The sequence below is a fragment of the Poeciliopsis prolifica genome, unplaced genomic scaffold, assembly GCF_027474105.1.
Source record: "Poeciliopsis prolifica strain line A6 unplaced genomic scaffold, Auburn_PproV2 SCAFFOLD064, whole genome shotgun sequence".
NCBI lineage: Eukaryota > Metazoa > Chordata > Actinopteri > Cyprinodontiformes > Poeciliidae > Poeciliopsis > Poeciliopsis prolifica.
Window position 1 is genome coordinate 2,000,298 of NW_026562439.1, and position 20,493 is coordinate 2,020,790.

General features: G+C 40.8%; 2 protein-coding genes across 2 annotated transcripts in view; both read left to right on the forward strand.

Moving 5' to 3' along the window:
- Window positions 1-963: 963 nt before the first annotated feature.
- LOC129351054 (CST complex subunit STN1-like) lies at window positions 964-5,079 on the forward strand. The gene is given in 11 exon segments (XM_055019828.1): window positions 964-1,227; window positions 1,353-1,447; window positions 1,571-1,648; window positions 1,781-1,954; window positions 2,673-2,778; window positions 2,968-2,980; window positions 2,982-3,018; window positions 3,021-3,118; window positions 3,755-3,877; window positions 3,953-4,025; window positions 4,142-5,079. Coding segments are annotated over 11 exon segments (1,089 nt in total). The 5' UTR covers window positions 964-1,093; the 3' UTR covers window positions 4,300-5,079.
- A 123-nt stretch (window positions 5,080-5,202) lies between these two features.
- Window positions 5,203-20,493, forward strand: part of LOC129351055 (SH3 and PX domain-containing protein 2A-like) — an 84,533-nt gene continuing 69,242 nt past the window's right edge. Inside the window, 2 exon segments of the mRNA XM_055019829.1 lie at window positions 5,203-5,973; window positions 18,895-18,975. Coding sequence (XP_054875804.1) covers window positions 5,878-5,973; window positions 18,895-18,975 — 177 coding nt within the window. The 5' untranslated portion in view covers window positions 5,203-5,877.

The following is a 20,493-nucleotide window of genomic DNA, read 5'->3' on the forward strand; positions in this document are numbered from 1 at the left end:
TTATTATTAGTTACAGGACGGAAACAACCGAAGTCTTTTTGTTTCAGTCAAACTACGTCTACCATGATGCATTGCGGCAAAATACAATATATCGCAATATATGTATATTTATATTTACACAAAATAGATAGGATAGGAACTTACAAATAAGTTCCAATCAAGAATTTTAGACTGACAGATTATTTTTAAGTTTCAGTGAATGGGTCATATGACAACAGACAACGCCAGCGATTGACGCTTACGTCACAGTTACGGCCATATTGTGAGTGACATATTGATCAACCCTAAATGAAAAAATAAAAATGGTGCATAGAGTCTAAAATCAAAAACTTAATTATGCAAATATTTTACTTATATGGAATCATCTTCTCTATCAAAGTAAAAAAATAAATAAATTAGAATCTAAGCATAATATGAGAAGTATAATTCATAAAGAATGAACAAGAAAGCACTTAGAAGTCGGTTTTGGATGCTTGTTTTAGTATATGACAATTATACATTACTCCAATTTATTCTTATTAGATATGCATTAGTATTAATGACTAATTATTAAGAAAAAAACATTTATTAAGCTTAATTATCAAAATAACATTTATATCAGTTGTCTATTGAATAAATAGTGAACATCGTGAGTTTCACAACCTATACCTTACATATTACTTTTCTATCAGCAATAACAGTGTACAACTTCCGTTATCATATAAGTAAGTAGTTAACATATAGAAAACTGACAACTGACTATTTTTATTAATCTAAGCTTCAGTTTGGTGCCTTTTCAGAGGAAGTCGTAAGACTTTATTTTAAGCACGGGTTTTTTTTTTGAGTTACATTTTGATCCCCAAAATGCATCAGGAGGTATCATTTAAAATGTAAAACGTTCCATCAGAATCAGATGAAACGTTTCCAACATGGATCGTCCTGGGTTCGAATGTGCCACTCACAATATGGCGGACACGTACCGTTCCTGCTGGGGAACTACACACGTGACTTTTCGTGAGCGCTAGCTTGCTAGTGAGACGCCAACTGAACTTGCAGCAACAGAAGAAAGAAAAGGGGGATTTAGGAAAACATCTGGTTTTGTTTCCAGGATGAAATGCAGGCAGCTGCGATGGATCCCGCCGAGGAGCCGCCGTCCATGCTGTGGGGAATGGACCCCATCTTCTCCGCCTTCGCTCGGCTGTTTGTCAGGGACATCTTGCAGATGACAGAGTCCATACAGGTTCCAGGTAACAACAGCTTGCATGGCAGCTGCGGTTTGTTTTGAGGAAATTCTTGATGATCGCATTCAGACTGAATAACCTTGATTTAATTATCTGTAAACGAGTGAATTTAGTTTCTGTTTACTGTCTGTAGGCATTTATTTACAACTTACATCCCATCTACAAAGTGGACGTTCTTGGGACAGTGGTTTACAAAAGGGAGAGAGACGACTTCTTCTGTTATGGAGGTACTGATGATCTCATTGTGGATTATCACAATATTTGTGTTTAAAACATCTTAATATTTTCCAGTCATATATTTGTAGCATATTCTCTCAGCTAATGCTGCTATTCTGTCATTGTCTGGATAGTGGATGATGGTACTGGAGTTATAAACTGTCTGTGCTGGAAAAGTAATTTATTGAAAGAAGAAGAGGATCCCAGTAAATGTAGGTCTCAGTGAGTCTGAATATCAAAAATATTGACACTCAAATTTTAACCACTTTAATTTAGAGATTCGTCCTAAAAACACATATTTTTATTAAAATTTACAGAAATTGTTTTTGTTTATTTTACGTAAGCTGGGATGAAACACAGTGATGCAGCTGAAGGCGAGTTCGATCTGGTCGCAGAGCTTAGAAAACTCCGACAGAAACAACGCAAACGCTGCCACCTGGAGATCGGAGAGCTGATCCGGGTTCGAGGGCCTGTGAAGACGTCGAGGCAACAGAGAGAAATCACGGCTTCCACCTACTGTGAGAACACTCTTTAGGCCAAACATGCTTTTAAAATATTTGTTTCATTTAATTAAAATTAAATATCACCTCACATAATCTCCACTCATTAAATATTTAAATGCACAATTGAATAAAAAGTTTAATCAAAGACCATAAATCATGTGACTCATACAGCAATAATCTTCAGTCAGAAGCCTCTTCAGTGTTGCCACACTGACTGCTACCAGAGATCTGTCTTGCCTACAGGATCACCATCCCCAGCGACTCTTTTTGAACACAAATTATAACAATTAATTTTCCTCTGGGATAAATACATTGTGTTTGAAATTAATTGAAGTCCTTCTCTAGCATCCGACTCAAAATCCAACATGGCTGCCTCTCATTTTCTTTTATCGCTGTCAGTTTTTAACAGCAGGTCATTTACACACAGAGGTGAAAACATCTTATTTGAAGCCCTTTATTGCAGAAAGATCCATTTATTTTGCTGATAATAATTTGCCAACAAAGAACAAATCCTGCTGGTTTTCAGATGCAGCTGGAATATGGAGTATCTCTTCTGTTCCTTCTTCTGATTGGAAACCACCTTTCCACTTTTAACAATGATCTCTGTGTTGGCTTAATCTGTGTGTGTTTTCCAGAAGAGCTGCAAAGGTTTTTGATGTAAACGAATGACATTTGATTTCGCTTGAGGAGTGTACAGTATGTTCAGCATGCTTGTGTCTGCATGTTTTGGCAGATAAGGTGGATGACCCAATGATGGCGGCCCAGATAGCCTGGATGATGGAGGTCCCTCAGCTCTACAGGCTGTTTTACGACAAGCGCTTCCAGCTCAACGCAGCAGGGTACGGAGATCCGTCTCTGAGAGCAGATTAGGACAATCTCAGAACCCTGAAGATATCTAGATTACAAAACCTCTGAACATGATACTGTGGGAGGGGCAGTGGGTGGCCATCAGCAAATTATTCACAAAAACTGATATTCTTCCTTTAGTTTGTTCTCCTGTAAACCTGAAAACATTTTATTGCTTGCAGAGACTCTGAAGAAAACTTCCCTTAGCAAAGCGACAAACATCATTAAAGACTTCTGAAGCAGAAGTTGGTGGCAAAGTTCAGACCGTACGACGTCCAGGATCTGCTGGAGCCTCTGATCTCCAGCCGGCTAAAAACTCGGTCTGCAGAGCAGGTGAGGAAGACCGGAAAGGGAATTGGTTCCGTCTCGAGCATCGTTTACTACATAGACAGAATAACTCTAAAAATGTGTAAGTATAAGTCTTGGTCTTTATCAAAGAAAATTAGGGCTACTGATAAAAAAAGATTTCTGACTTTAGGGTCGATGGGCGTCTGGGAGCAAAACGCTTTAATGACAGTGATGTGAGAGGAACTAACCTTCTGGAAGAAGAAGCCAGATTTAGGTGATTAAAGTCAGAAATCTGAAAAAAAAGTCAAAATCTTGAAATTAAAGTCACAGTTTTGAGATTAAAGTCAAAATTCTGGGACTAAAATTAGAATCTGGGAAGAAAAAATAGAATCCTGAGATTAAAGTCAAAATTCTAAGGTCAAAGTTGAAAAAGGTCAGAATTCCAAGATTAACATCAGTAATCTGGGGGAAAAAAGTCAGAACTTTTTCTTTTTCAGAAACCATAATCCTCTTCCGTCTCTTTAAATAATTATAATATTAAAAACTAAAGTTTCTTTAATATTTTTGCTAATTCATTTCTGCCTAAATATTTGATCAATCATCTGATCTGCAGAATCAATTCCTCTTAAATGATTGTTATATTCAGCCTTAAGCACCATAAGCATCAGTATCTGTGTGCAGGAGGCTGTTGCTGGTCCGTCTGGCTACCAGCAGCTCACCCAGCTCCTAAAGGAGGTTCTGCAGGTCCTGCAGGACGAAGGCACCGTGTACCGCAAGGTCAAGTCCCAGGATGAAGTGTATCACGTAAGAACGCAGTGGAACCGGTCCTTCAGTCGGGTTACTGTTTCCTGGATGCTTGAAGAGTTTTCTCCTCACCAGGTGACCATACAAGACAAAGATCTGCTCATAGCGGTGAAAGATATCATCAGGGAGGATTCAAAGAGAGAAAAGTGTGAGTAGACTTCAACCTGTTCTTGATTAAATTCTTCTATTTGCTGGTTTTACTGGACGTTTTGTTGGTTCTGTGTGTGTTGGTGTGTGTCAGCCGTCCTGTCTCTGTGCACACAGATGCAGAGAGGGGCTGCCACGTCCTGCACATCCTGTCGGCGGTCAGGCAGCGCTACAGCCTCAATGTGAGCAAGGCGGCCCTGGAGCTCGTCCTGCAGACGCTGGAGTGTGACAGCGAAATCGTCAGCACCAGTGACAGCCACTACATCGCCTTCTGACAGCCGCGGCCTGGAACTCAAACTCAACGTGTCATCAGCACTCCTCGGTTCATCATGACTGGTTTAGATGGTTTAAAGATAAATAAAGGATAAACAGATGGCAGGATCAGCTTGTTCTGATGGCCTGAGACTGAAAAACTCTCCTGGGTTTCTGTTGAGCCCCATTTCTTTGGAACTATCAGCAGTATGAGCAGCCTTTTTTTTAGAATGGTTATTTAATTCTCACGTCTCTTTTGGAAAATAAAAAAAGCTGCCAAGAAACACAAATCTATCTCAGAGGCACCCATCCTCTTCCTCCTCTCGTCCATCTGTTCCCTCTTTTTTAAGCTGTCACAGGGAAAAGACAGGAACATAGAAGCTTATTGTCGCTAGCATCAACCCGATGCGCCGGCAGCTTGATGAACCACCTGCAGCCGCCGTCTCTCCCAGTGGTTATTCGCTGTCTGACATTAACTCCTCCTCACATCATGGTGGAGGAATTTTGGATTTTCTTTTATAACTCTTGAGGTTTATAAATATTCAGTTATTAAAAATATCTCATTTATCCCATAAAGTGTTATTACCAGTGTCTGCAGAGTGTTGAGCCAGTTTTTCATTCAAATGTAAAGGGGCCTGACATTGCAATGTTTTTTTTGCCCAAATAATTTTTGATCAAGAATGACTGATGCCATTATTTTGGTTAGGTGTCGGTATTCAGGTTTTTCCACTTATGAATGTAGAGTTTGCCATGTAGATCAAGAATTTCAAAATAAAAAAACAGAGGACTTTTGTTTTTCTAAACTGAACATTTTATATTTTTCTTAAATATATTTTGTTTTCAAATTTTTACAAATATATACAAATAAAAGATAATCCATTAATGGATTGTCGACCTGAACCTGCATCTTTCGTCCGCTGGGGGTCAGTGTTGGGTCGTCAGTTGTCTCCTCCACGCAGAGCGGCCGCCTCTGATTGGTCGCCTGTGAAACATCTGTATTCAGTTCCAGTGGTTCGTGTCTCCGGCCAGAAAGCTGCAGCTGACTGAGAGCTCGGCGGTCAGACAGCGCGGCTTCCAGCGTAACAGCCGGTAACATGCAGCTGCCTCCCGGGCGCGTCGCGTCGCTGCGGGTCGGTCTGGATGTTTGGATCAGGCTGTTTCGGGCTCTCTGACGCTGACAGAAGAACTTCTGGGGCCCAAAAGGAAGACGAATGAATGAGTCAGGATTACGCAGCAGCCCGGTCACAATCAGTGTCTCTCTGAGTGGGGTTTTCTTCCCGGGATCAAACCGTCGTCCCCGCTGCTGGGAGCCGGGTCCGCCGCTGAGGATCCAGGTCTGCAGCCGGAGGTTTTTTTCTGAGCGACGCTGCAGACACAAAGGAGCGCTCCTCTCGGTTCTTCCTGCTTTTAAGGTGACAGCTTTCCCTCTGCGCTCCCACCAGCAGCCCAGACTGTCTGAGAGACCTGATCTATCGGACTATTGATAAGTTTCAATCAGATTTCCTGCCGTTGCGTCGGGAAGCTGCCGGGTTGGACCGAGGAATGTTGTGATTTATTTATTTTTATTCTAAGGAGGAAGCAGATCCATCCGGAGCGTTTTAATGCAAAGCCTGTGCAGGATCAAGATGCAGTTCCGGACGGTGCTGGACGTGAAAGTTGTGGACGTGGAGAAGAGGCGGAATCCGTCCAAGCACTACGTGAGTTCTCCTCATCTCCCAGTAATATTAACATTCTGGTCCAGTTGGATACGAGGCGTCGGGATTGGTCTCTGGCCTGTCCGCGGGCGCAGCGTGGCACCTAAACGCACCATTTAGTCCGCAGCTGAGGGGAGATGAGGCAGCAGGCCAGGATGTGATGCGGCTCCACACCTGCTCATAAATAAGAAAGCAGCCAGACACTGAGCAGATGAAGCCTCTGCTGCTCCAGCTGACAGGTGAACTCCTACCTGAGTCCTGTCATGGCTGCAGCTCATTATCTCCATCACCACTGAAACTGCTGAAGGGCTCTCCGCTTCTTTACTCACTTATCAGGTCTGAATTGTTTGTTTTTGAAACGACTTCAAGCTAAATATCTCGAAACATCTAACTAAACTAGAACATTTTAGAAGAAATCTGAAGGGTGCCACCTAGCGTCCAAACATCCTCCCACTTTCCGCTGTTGGGAAGCCATGTTGAAAGTTCCTTACTGGTTGGTGTCCAATTAGTGTAAAGCAGGATGGAGCCTGGATACAGACCAGAACCTGCTCAGTTACGTTGTCTGAATGGTTGCTGTGGAGATTCCTGTGTATTCTCAGGAGCCCACAGCATCACTTTTTTTACACATGGGTTACCAAGGACACCAATATCAAGGTGTCCTGAGGGTGAAAAATGTACCGTGTTTCACTCCCTGCAGGGTTTTAATGACGACAGAAGGTGCACCAGTGATCAGAGAAAAAAATCCAGAGGATTCAAAGATCACCATACTTCCTCTACCGTGCTTGACTATCAGTATGATGCTGTGTTCATTTTACCAGAAGTAACCAGGAGAACATCTTCCAAAAGGTTTTGTCTTTGTTTTGTCGGTCCTTCAAATATCTTCTTAAAGCTCTCAGGGAATCATCTGGATGTTTGTTCTTTCTTTTTGCAAAATGAAAGACGTTCCCTTATATTTTCTTTTTCTGCAGTGGTTTTGGTCCTAATAGATGCAAATTTTGCCCAGTATTTAGTTGATGAATATTGAACACTAATGTTGACAGAAATAAGTGAAGCCCATGGGTCTTTAGATGATATTTTGAATTCCTCCTGATATAAATAGATTTATATAAATAGATTTTGTGACTAATAGATGAGAGACTTTGTTTCTCATCTGTTCTTGAATTTTTTTTAGACTAGCCTGACCATAATGTCCCTTCAATGCTCTTTCTGGGATTTCTCCCATTGAGATGCATTTCTCAGGATGAACTTCAGCCGAACCAGCCAGAGAACAAAACAAGTTGTGGTGAATGATGATGCTAACTTTCTGGCTGTTTCAGAATTGTAGTCTGGCTTCTGGTTGTAGTTTGGCAATTGCAGCGGAGTAAATGAACAGTTTGTGTTATGTTTGTGTTCAGTTTGTGTTGGCCATGGTTTTAAATATTGAGTATTTTAAGTCGGAGCAAGAGGAATGTTTCAGACATTGTTCAGTGCCGCATTTCTCTGTCTTTGCATCGGGAAATGGCTCCTGATAGGGCACACAATTTACATTTAGATTTGTAGCGTAGCTTCCTTTACGATCGAGCTGGTGCATTAGACATGTCATGGCCAAACATTAGCGATTGGTTAAAATCAGAGTCAATCATTTCAAAGTCCACACCTAAAGAAAACAATAGCTGGGTGACCAGATCCTCCAGACGAAGCCAAGCGTATAACGAGGTCTGTAACACAAACCAGACAAAATCAAAATGTTCTTCAAAGTGCAACGTTCATTCATCTGCAGCTACTAGAACCTCATGGATAAGGATGACTTTCCAAAACTTTTATGAAGCTGTGCAATACAGTGAAGACATGAATTTCTGTGAGATGGATCCAGGTCTTTGTTGGAAGAAACTGCAGCCAGACTCTGTGATTGAACAGGTTGCGTCATCATTTCCACTTATTTGAGAGCAGCAATAATGCAGAAAAGTCCAGCAGAGATTTTAGAGCAACATGATCTGCCTTCAAGACCAGATCTATGCATTTTCCAGCAAGTCAATGGAAAAACCATTTTCCAAAGCCACAGCTGAGGAAGAGGAGAGGAGGATTATTCTACTGCAGCCCTGAACTGCCTCCAGTGAAGAATGTGGAGAATTTAAAAACTAAAAGTGAAGTGACACCCCCATGTTGCTGGACACCTGAGGGCAGGTTTGCAGAAGGAATGGAATAAAACAAAACCTGAAGAAACACTGATGGGAAAAACAATCTGACCTATGCAACCTGGGAAAAACTCATCAGGAGCAACTTTTTTTGGAATATGGAACAAAGCTGAAGAGAGAACACAAGACAGATCTGGGCGGTTTGGATTTCCTCTCCTCAAAGCATCTGGAACTGATTAAAGCTCATCATCCCGAGTGGAAGGCCTGGCCTTCCTGCTTCCTGATCAGTCTCCGACAGAAAATGTAGGACAATTGAAAAACCAGAAATGGGGCTATCCCTCACTTTTACACACCCTAATACATTTGTGCAGAAAGAATCAAACGATTTGATTGGCACTAAACTGCATTTGTTGATTGGTTCATTGGTCCAACAGCATCTCAACCCATCTGTCACCATATGATTATTGAGATGAGGAGCTGCAAGTCGATAATTCAGTGATCAGACTAGAAATCCAAAGCTTTTTATCAGCTGTGGTGGAAGAGCATCAACTGGACAAGAAAACCCAAGACAAACAAATACTTAGGAGAAACTGGCTGCCCACAGGTACACACAAAATAACATGATCAGACTGTCAAATCATGGTGAAATGGGAAAAAACTTCAGTGTTGCAGCTTTTTACTAAATGTTTTTGCAGAAACTAAATAATGAAATAGTTATGAAAACCAGGATATACTTGGTATTTACTGCCTACTTTAAAATAAGACATAATAAGAATCACAGCATTGCTCAAAGTGCAATTAACCCCCCTATGAAAGCATAACCAAACTTGACAGATGTTGAAGGCTTTCAGTAAAGTGGGTGGAGCCAAGATACACAGAGGGGCGTGGCCAGGTGTGGGGCATGGCCAGGTGTGGGGCTGAGCGGAGAGGGAACGTGAGGCTGTTGCTAAGTTTTCTACTTTCTAGACCTCTCTAATGAAAAAGATTAAGTCCTGAATATCCTATCAATACAGTTTATCAGCAAATACAAGTTGATTTGGTTGTTAGTTGCTCTTTGTTTATTTAAGTTCATGTTTTTCTCATTATTATTATCTTAGCCTTTTAAGAGATTCTGTTCTGGAAAATCTTAAGTGCTTTCTGACTATTTCTCCATCTCCCTTTCACGGTTTCTGTCGTTCTGTGAGAATGTAGGTCACTTTCACCTACTGAGACCTGATGACGGGCTCCAGTGATTGTTATTGCCTTCCTGAACCAGCCACCCCCACCCGACCCCTCACCCCGTCCACTCATCAATAGCAGGCTTGTTGAAGCGTGTGTGTTGAGGCTCTGTGCTTCAAGGCTCCAGTTCAGATCCTGTTTCAGCCTCATAAACAAGTCATAATAAATGACCACAATGAAAGGAACACAATCTCCCTAATACTCAATTACAGGACTGCAGACCCTCAGGCATAATGATATGTGGACACAATTAGCACTCTTGTTCTGCTCTGCATGCTGGAGATCAGCTTGTTCCCTGTTACAAACATATTATACATCATATCCCAGTTTTATTTTTCAAATGAAAGCTGATGATGTGTTGCCGATGTTTTTAAAGAAAGGACAGACTGAGTTCAGTGAAGTTATTCTGATTCTGAGATTTGTTTGCTGAATGTGAATGAAAAGTTTGACTTTTTTCCAACTTATCAGTTCAGAATGTTGTTTGTTGTATTCTTCCAGTTGAAATGTTTTCAGGAAGTTTGAGGTCTGGATTGTGGTTGGGTCACTTTAGCACCTGGATTCTTTTCCTTTCCTTTCTTAATGAAGTGATGTTGCTGTAATCCTGCAAAATATGGTCAGCGGCGGCAAATGAAGCTGGAAAAAACACACAGAAAACATTATTCACAAACAGAATGGGACTGGATGGACAAACGGATGGATGAATGAATAAACTGTGAAATGATGCAAGTATCAAATAAATTGTTTAAATAAAACTGGAGAGGTTCTTTTCCTGCTCTCTAACTTCTGCTTCGCTCCTTGTCAGAGCGATGGGACACAATAAGCATTTTCTTCCTGTCTGTCAGTTCTCATATAGCTAGGGGACAGCTAAACTGCGTGTTTATGCATTTCTTTTGTCTTATTACTGCACTGTACACATTTGTGCAAAGTAAATGCGGTGAAGTAATTATAAGAGAATACACGTCTGCTTGTCCCTGATAAGAGCGTAATGTCCTGAGCACGAGCTTTTCAAGCACAGGAACATCTGAAAGCTGCTGCCATTGTGTTTTTTCCCAGAGAAATGGAGACATTGTCCTAAATAATTCTTTATTTCTGTACAGTCTGTTGGGATGGAGGCACAAACTAGTGCACAACATGAAGCAGGTTCAGATTTGCCTTGTTAGAAACAGTAATAATTTGTTAAATTTTACATGGACATATTTTTATGAAAATTCCTATGACTTAAAAAGATAAGATAAAATTACCTAAGCCTTAGTTATTTATGAGCTTGTAGGCATTGGCTGCTATAAAATTAACCTTGAGTGAAAAACCAACTTTTTGTTGCACAAACTGGGTGTGCTCCGATAAATCCTATAAATGTGAAAACTCTGAAAGTTTCTAGATGAAGTCACTAAAGACGCTGCTGCTGCCATTAACGCTTAACTTCTTAAAAGCTTGATATTTATTGATGGCAGTAAGCTTGGCTTAAAGTAAAACATTTTATACATACTAATGACTATTTCCACTCACACTAATCTGAATAAATCCATTGTTTCTTCTACAAATTTGATCTGCATTCATGTAAAAAAACGTCGTCTGCTCTAGTTGAAGCATCGGTGCTGCTTAATGTTTGGAAAATATTTTCATAATAGCTGATAAATAAGTGGATCTAGTCTTTTGTTATTTAATGGATGAATTGATTCAGTGGTGGTTTTAGTTCTTAATATTTTCATATTTTTCTATAAGACTATAAAAACAATATGTATTATTTTTTTTCTTCTTCCCTGAAGTGTGCCAGTGTTTGTCTAATTCTGTTGTCATCAAGTATGACAGCTTTATAAGCAGGAAACTTTCCATTGATGAAACTAGAACTTGCTGTCGATTGACTCGTTTATTCAGCATGTGGTAAAACTGTGACACGTCTATCTGTGTGGTTATTAAAGGAAGAAACTAAGACACAGCATGTGGCAGCCATCTTTGTTTAGCTCAAAGCTGCTAGCAAGAAGAGACAATTATCTTGGTCTTGATAAATGTTTGAATAATTCCTCTTTGCAACGTTTGAGCTGCCATGGTGCATTATTTGAATTAAAAACAGGTTTTCTTATAATCTGTCCTTTAGCGTAAATCTGTCTGACTTTCAGTTATTTTGTTACTTAGAAGGAGTGCAGTAAGCTTTAGCTTGTGCTTTATTATTACATTATGAACCAAAACAACACTAATTCAAGCTGAATACAGTTATTTATATTGGACATTTTTACATTTTGTAATGAAAATATCAGTTTTTAGGTCTCATATTACAGACAAACACAAAGCAGTTCAGAAATGCCAAGTGAAAGGAAAATGATACATGGTTTTATATATTTATTACAGAGCTTAAAATGAGCCACCCATATATAATAAGTTCATTTTACTCTGTCACCCCTAAATAAAATCCAGTGCAACCAACTACTTTAAATAAGCAAGTGCTCACTTGTGTGTTTAAATCTCCGTTTATGTCCAGATGTTTTGTGAGGTTCTGTTTGGGTTTCAGTTCCCTTTATTTATTGAAGGTCCAATTAAAAACAAAACTATAACATTTTTAACAAACATACAGAATCCAATCCAGTTCAAATGAATCAAATCCTAATTGTAACTCTGCTGTTGCTTTCAGTGTTTATGTCTCACATGTATATGACTCGTGTACAGCAGTTAGGATGTTGTAGTACATGTAGCGTTTGGGTTTAGAGTATCTTCTCAGAGTGTGTTTTGGGCTTGTAAGTCCCAGCAGATCAGACTCTGGCCTAGTTTCCTTTGCTACCCGGTCTCTGGAGACGTGGCTTGTTACTGTGAGAAGAAAAGAGGGAGGCAGGGGAAACGAGAGAAGGACACAATCTGTGGCAACCACTGATTCCCATTTGTAATGTTTGTGAAACCAGCTGGAAATGCTTATGCTTCTGAGAAAGAGAGAGAGAGAGAAAGAGAGGAGAGGCTGGAAGGATAAGATTCAGGATCTGGGGTCGTCAGACTGTAGGGAAAACTGGGCAGCAGAGCTGCAAACATGTGTCACACACTCACTCTCTTCCAGGTTTGTGTGTGTGTGTGTGTTCAGGGGAAAAGGATGACAACAGAAAAAGTGAGATTGGACACGGCCATGTTTACTATAAGCTTCTGTTTTTCCGACAAGTCCCAGTCCCACAACATTTCATTTCCACCGGCTCCTGCGCTGCAACAAAGGCTCACGCTGCAGGAGTCTGTTGTTATTTGGCTCCATAAAACATCTCTGTAGAGAGCTGTTGCACACTCAAATATTTATTGGTCTGCAGCCGACGCAGAGTGAAATCCTGGTGAAAAGGGAGCCTTTCTTCAGATGCCCAGCCCTAACTGTTGGGATGTGTGAGTTTGTTGAAGGATTTTATTTGTGTCTTGCTGAGGTTTCACACTGTAACTTGTGCCTCTGCTGGTTTAAAACACATGTTGGAGCATTTTATCATGGCTTCAGTTGATTACGTCACCCTGAAGTGGTGAAGATGAGAGATGAAGCGTGTGTGTGGGCATCATGTGTGGCCTGACCTGCTGGCTCCAGTTTGGTTTCATGACAAGAATAATAAGGGAACATTTTAACACTTTATTCTGTATTTTGAAAAAAAGACAAGAAAACAACAACAACAACAAAACAGGTTGAAAAAACTGCTTGCTGCTGAATTTATGACACGAGAGACAACAGCCCTGCAACATCTGTAAGTTATCTAAAGAAAGACACAATATGCATATTATGGTTCATAATCTGCTTTTTGCAGCTTATTTGTGCTGAAAAATCAAAGCTTTTCATTTACTTGGTGGCCAGTCTTTGGTCTTATTGGGCTGTGAGAGTAAACTGGAGTAACCAGAGAAAACTCCTGCTTGCACAGGGAGAACAAATCTTAAAACCAGGCGGTTCAGTTCTGAACAGCCATGTTGGTTTCAAACATGTTTCCTGTTCAGTTTCTGGGAAAGTGCATCAAAGCTCAAACCAATCTGTGAAACTTTATTGTATTTTATTGCCTTGCTAAACTCTTCAGCAGAGCTGAAACAACAAATGAGTCTATTACACATTGGAGTATATTTAGCCCAGTAATGGTTCAGGGTGGAAAGACATGACTTGATCCAAAGAAAATCTTTTCCAACCTGACTTTTGTAGTCAGATGATTTGCGCTGAGGGCGTCTGGAAGCAAGCTTTGGGTCTGTTTTTATAGGTTACTTCAAATATAGCAGTTTAGGCGGGGTTGGCTGCATTTAGTGGCTGGGCCCACATTCTGGGCCCCACCAAAGCTCTGAGCTCTTTGCCTTCTTCTCCGGACATCTGCGAGGCTGGATGCTGGCTCTCCCCTGAAACTGTAAGTTTTTCAGCCGTTTCAGAGTCTAACTCTGGTATTTCTGGATCTGATGTCCGGAGCTGCTTTACTATCAGGAAACAAGCTGAGATTTACATGTGAGATGAATATTAATGGTGGTTTTAGAGGAGCGTAATGAAACAATCAGAGGTCCAATTTGTTCTGTCATAAGTATTCATGTTTCTCTCTTTGTGTCTGATCATGAAAGGGACTTTTGTTTTCAAGTACAACTTCCTCAGTGGGAAGCAGATGCATGAAGTTTTGATTTTTTTCTTCTTTCGGTTTCCTATCTGGGACATACCAGACCCTGGAGCGTTTCTTTGGATTCTGTTTTCTTCATTTGTGTTTTTCCTGTTTATAAGTCGCTTATTTCGATGCCTTTAAAGAGAAATTTAACTTGAAATCTTCACTGTCTGTCATCAAGTGTTTCTTTTAATGGTTTGATAGATTTTGATAAGCTTCAAAGCGCAGCATTTTAACACACAAAAAGATATTAATAAAAGACATCTCTAACTCTTTGACTCAGAATCTGTGCAGTTAAAACGTCTCTGGAAGGAAAAGTAGTTTTGAATTCTCTGTTAGGTTTTGTCATATGGATATTTCCGCCAGACGGATGAACTGAGTCATTTCTTCATTGAGTTCTGTGCATTTTATCTGCACTTGGTGCTCACAACTTGGCCCCTGTTCAGATCTGCTTCCTGCTAAATATGCAACACGCAATAAAAATAAAAATCAGTTCTTGATATTTAGTGCAGGATGAATTGCGAGCAGCAGAGCCCAGGCAAAATTTACGGCCCGTGTGAAGTGGGCTGAGTTTATTTCTGGGTCTGGCAGGGCAGCAGGGCAGAGCTTGATATTTTGGGCCGGGCCAGCCCGAGCATGATGGCTGGCGGTTCTGTTTTCCACTGCGGTTGCCATCACATGCCCATCTGCTGCTGGAGTTTGGATTTTCGCTGCGGGTCCAGATCTTCCAGACGTCTCTAGCGCTTCATCTGAGCATCTGATGGGAATTAAACCCGTTTATGGGCATCAGCTTCACATTTATTACTGGGCTGCCACTGATTTATTTGGTCTGAACTTTTTTCAGAGTGGGAGAATTATCTAAGGACCATTTCTAAAATGAAAGTTTTGCAGCTGTACGCCAGGCATCTGGAACAGCCTTGCAAACGGCCTGACCAGCATCCTCGAAAATATGTGGTTTATGTATTACAGCAGCTTTGAATATAGATGAATTTACCTACTTTGGATCCGACCTTAACCATTAAAATTATGTCAAAAGTCCTTAAAATGCAACAGTTTCAAAGCCTCATGAATCAATATATAATCTCAAAAATTCACTGGAAATCTTCACAAAATCATCACTCGTATTTTTTCCAAATGTTTTTTTTTCTTTTTTAAATCTGATGCTGCTGTAAACATCTGTTCATTTTATAAAACTCATAATTTTGCTGCTCCTTCTTTAATATGTTCTGTTACTTTGAGATCAGATAAAATGACATGAGCCCAAATTGCAGGAGTTAAAAATCACCTTCGCTTTAGTTGCTCCAACTCATTGTAATAGTTTTAGTAAGATTATAACATGAACTAATTCCAACACATTTGGAAAGAAATGCCGATTAACTGAGCAGATTGTACTTTTTACTGCAGGAGATAAAACAATATTTTTCCAAAGTGTTTGATTTGTTTGTTTGGCTTTAGGTAGATGGGATTGATAATTTATTGATCATAATGTAATTAATTAATCTATTCATAATCTTTTAAACTATAATTGATTACCATTGACCTGTCCAGTTACTGCAGGTGGAAAAAGCATTTTTCTTTTCTTTTATTACAACCTGGTACCATGCCTCTCTCCTTTCAGAAAGTTAATGACATGTTGAATGTTGTCTCTCAGTGAAAGAAAATAAAATGTTCAATGTCTGCTGGAAACTCTATCAGTTCTGCCAAAAAAAGCAACTAAATCCTCACAAAGACTGAACTCTGCACTGTGTACTGAATGTAGCACGGTGGTGGCAGTATCAACCTGTGGGTATGTTTGCCTGACAGAGGGGTTTGTGGTATGTAAAGTTTGTGATTTCATGATAAAACTGACTGCCTTACCCTGTTGTCAGCAGGATGCTAAATAAACTAACCTCCTTTCCAAACTTCCTCTCTGAAGAATCTGAAGCTCCGAGTCTGCAGACGCCTCCTCATAAGTGGTTTTGTTATTATGTCTGTAAAAAGAGCCTCACCTTGTTAATATACAGACGCCACAAAGAAATGTATTGTCTTTGTTTCCTGAGGCTGTTCATGAGATTATTACCCCAGTAGCACACTTCCACGGTGATAATCGATGGCAGTAATCGCTGCGGTGACGCCTCGCCGCGCTCAGAACCAGCCTGACGGTGGCATGTGACTATTACAGCTTTCTGGATGCCAGGAGTTGTTCTTGCAGGGAAACATGCTGCGGTGGCTCGTTGCCAGCAGCAGCTCAAACCCCCATCCAACAGCAACCAGGCCTTTTTTTAACCTGCAGCGCTTTTGTTTCCGGCTGTTGCCCTTCTTACGTCAACGTCAGGGTCTTCCACTTGATCTCATTCGTCTCGCTTTGCTTAGGAGGCTGTTGGCAGGTACAGAGGGATGAAGTGATGGAGCGCAATCAGTCAGTCGGAGGCGGCCGGCTGGAAAAGGAAGCAGGAGTCCCTTCAGCTGATGGGAGGATGTTATTTAAGAGAAGGTTATCTGCTCAGACTGATGTTTTTATTATGAAAAGCAAATAAATTAATATTATCATCTTGCTTATTCTTGATGCTTTAGCTGTATTTGATCTAAAAACGTCCAGAGGAAACCTTGGCTCATTCATCAAACCTTCCAGCTGTTAGCCCAGTCACTCTCATGGTGATTCCTATATTTGCCAGGTAACTGTTGGGCAGCACAAATAAGCAGGATGTCCGAATGCAGGGTCTGCAGTCTGTTATGAAGTAAAGATTTTGAGGAAGATGCAGAAAAGCTGAATTTAAATCTTTCCAGTGCGGTGAGACAAAGATACTATGATCACTGAGGACTAATATTTGTAATATACAGAATTAGTAAAAAACATGGAAGGTGTCAAAATGCAAACTCAGTCAAATAAACGCCAAAGTTCTTTGCCCTGTTTTCCTTTAAATTATTTTTCTAGTAAAAAAAAAAAAAAAACTACAGAGCTCAGAAAATAACTAGATTTTAACAAAATCTTACTTTATTAATCTAAGGGATATATTTACCCTTTATTGAAATTTTTAACAGAGTACATAGCACATTACTTGTGGCATTTTATTATTTTTTATGGATCTTTGCTAATTGCTGAATTATCACCAAACCATTAAGGATTTTCAGTATTTCAGTTTGGCTGTGGGTTTTTCTAACCAGTAATCAAATAGCAGCAGCTTTAAATTAAACATCAGTTTAATAAGCGGCTCTGGAATCGCTCTCAGGATCCCCGTCGGCATCAAAGCGGCTGTGCAGAACTCCAGATTTTAATTTATAGAAGTCACCGCTTCCTTCTTCAGTTATTTCTTCTGTAAATGACTGTGCTGCTACATGCAGATCATTATCTACTCATATCAGCCAATTTTCTGTCAGTCAGGCTCATTTCAGATGCTCTTTCTTAAAACTGCAGCTATGCTGTTGCACTTTCTTTGACAAGTTAGGCTCATTATTTCTTGGCTTTTATTTGATGAGCAGCTGAAGTTACCTTTTTCAAATGTTCCCACTGCAGCTACAGCTATTATTAGAGCTAAAACCATCTAGATCCCGGACATATTTCAACATTTGCAGATATCAATTACTATGTTACCAGATTTCCTTTTATTCCAATAATTTTCCAGCAGAAAGTTGCAGCTTAGTGTTCTGTAAAAGCTTGAGTGTTTTCGTACATCCCAGTGTGAGAGTGTGAGCTCCCACCTGCTCTTAATGCCTCTGCTGAAAGTGTCCTGGCCCTGGGCTCTACTACCTTGGTTATCTATGTTTTATTAGAATAGAGATGATGGTGGCATCACTTACCTCCTCTTGACAGATAAATGGACTGTATCTCATCTTATCAGGCCTCTCAGGGCTGCTGCAGTTTTTCAGCCAAGGCTGAGCGGCGACGGCGGGTCAGTGTGATGTTTCACCCTGGAGGCAGCGGCCTTCAACAATATGGGGTTATGAATTTACAAGGATGTGATGTAAATAAAATCTCTGTCCACATGTTAGGACATGTTGGAAAGAGTTACAGGATCAAAATCATACATACAGACTCAAATCTATATATAAAAAAATGAATATTTAGTTAAGTCAAACATCTAGATTGACAACTGTCTTTTGGAAATCCTTTGGTATTTCTCTGGCTGGATTTTTGACCACATTTCTTGGTAGAATGGGTTGAGTTCACTTAAAATTGTTGGCTTCCAATCGTTGACTTGGTTGTTGAGGGTAGTTTTTAAATTTTCAGTAGAGTTGGGGTCAGTAGTCATGAACTCTTTGTTTTCCTGTTTTATTCATTTCAAAGCAGGACATGAACCATGTCCCAGTTTCAGCCAAAATACAGAAATCTGCTGAGTTTGGGTTCAATTTTTGGGATCATGAAAAATTCAACCAAACTCAGCAGAGTTGAATATGGAATCAATATTGCAACACTTTTTAGTATTTAACAGATATTTGGTCCCTGCATTTTGAAATGCAGGACATATTGCCATAGAAATCAGTCCATAATACAAACCAAGAGGAAACAAATCCCACCGATAATATTTCATGGTTAGAGTTTTCTGTTTGAACAGGCTGTGCATTTATCAGTAGGACTCTGCAATACTTTAACTGTAGTTTATTGTTTATTTACGAATCCAGCTTCAGTTTGGAATCTGTCTCATTTTGGTGGCTTCAGGGACATTTATAAAATCTTTTCACTCAGAAAATGTCTTTGGTTGGAAGCTGGAGATTTGTTGCTTTAACTGCATTCATGCTACTGTATGTAATACCAGAAAGTAAGATGACCACCGTATGAAAGGCTTACAGTTTTCAATTATGCCAAATCAATTTATCAGTACATCATTGCGAGAGAAAAGCAATTCCCCCATCTTCCCTGGAGAAAATGAGTTGACATATCTGAAACATGAGAAATAAAATGGACTTTAATGACCCGCTTCTAGATGTGATACTAAGTTTGGAGATCCATGTTTATCTTGGGAATGCCAGTAGAACAAAATGAATGTTGTGCCTGTTTTAAATCTGTGAATCGCTAACTTCCTGCTGTTGCTCTCTTTTCTCGGCAGGTGTATGTCATCAATGTCACCTACTCTGACAACACGTCGCACATCATCTACCGAAGATACAGCAAATTCTTCGACCTGCAGGTAATCCCAATGTTTGCTGTTGCATGGAGGTCGTGACCTCGGATTTCTTGCTTCTCATCGGGTTGTTCGTATTCTTGCGACTGCCTCGTCGCCTCGATGAATCAGAGTTAGCATCTGGTCAGGGCAGGCAGGATTGTATTTTTTATTTCCTCAGCAGACTCCTCTTCCCTTCCCGTCTCATCCCTGGCTTGGCCTCAAAACGTCAGCGAACCGTCAGGCCTTTCTTCTTACAGCACAAGCAAAGGAAAAAGTGGGTTTAATGTAGCGTGCTTTACGGCCGGGCTGCTGTTAAATCCTGTCGCGCAGGCTGCTGATCGGTGGGGTCTTTATTTAGAATGTGGGCTTGTGCAGCTGCTTTAAAAGCGCCGGGACTGTTTGTGTTGGAATGAAGTGCTGAAAGCCTCCGCTGTGTCTCTGACTGGCTGCAGGGACCCTGGACTCGTTGCAAGCTGATACGGTGTGCATGCTCCTCCTGAGGTCCGCGGGTCAGGAGTAAATATAAAAGGTTGTAGTGGAAACGTTGCAGGGGGGAACGTCTCAATAGCAGCAGTGTGCTGCTTCTGCAGGAAATGATGTTTCAGTCAGTGAGAGGGAAAGTCCTCTCTGAGAGGCCTCTTTGACAAACCGGAGCCCTCTCTGCCCTCCCCGCCCGCTGCAGCTGATTACTCCCAGTGTGGAGTCAAAGACGGAGGAGGAATAACAAACAAGGAGAAGCCATTAGGTTGACTGGATGTGTGTGTTCCTCCGGCGCTCAGGCTGCTGAGCGGTGCCTAATGAACCCTAATGCTTCACGGACGAGCGCGGAGAAGATCGGCGTCTCACTCATTTGGCTTCTCAGGACGGAGCGGGGCAAAGGTCACCCAGCTCAGTTTGGGATTATCTGAGTCGCCAAACACAGACGGACTCCGGACTTCATGTTGGCTGTCTATTGACTTTTTGATTTATGTCAGTATGAGAGAAAAAACATTTTTCAAAAACAGCAGCTTTTGGTTTGTTGAGCGAGTTTTGTTCCAAATGACTGAATTCAACACAAAAGTGGGAGAAAACAGAACATTTTCAGTTTAAAAGTGATTAAAATCTCTTTATGTAATCATTTGACTATATGGCTGCACAGCAATTAAAAATATCCAGCAGACTGGAGCAAAGCAGGTCTCTGGTTGTGGTTCTCTTTCCATTTGTCCCACTAAGACAGATTCATCATCCACAGGAAATGAGAACCAAAGGTTCTCCTAAAAAGCATGAGCTGGACCCAAAAAACCCACTGCTCCCAGTTTACTGGAACAGGACTGTAAACCCATCATCATCATCATCATCATCATCATCATCATCATCATCATCATCATCTGACTCCTCTATCCTCCTCCATCTGACCTGAGTCACTCCCAGGCCTGGATTCCCAGTTTGACCAGTCCAGGTTCTCTCCTCTGAATGAACTTTTATAAACTTACTGGAGCTCCAGTTTCTCCAGAACTGGTGTCATTATTTCGGTTCAGATCAGCAGTTCTTCTCCCAGCCTTT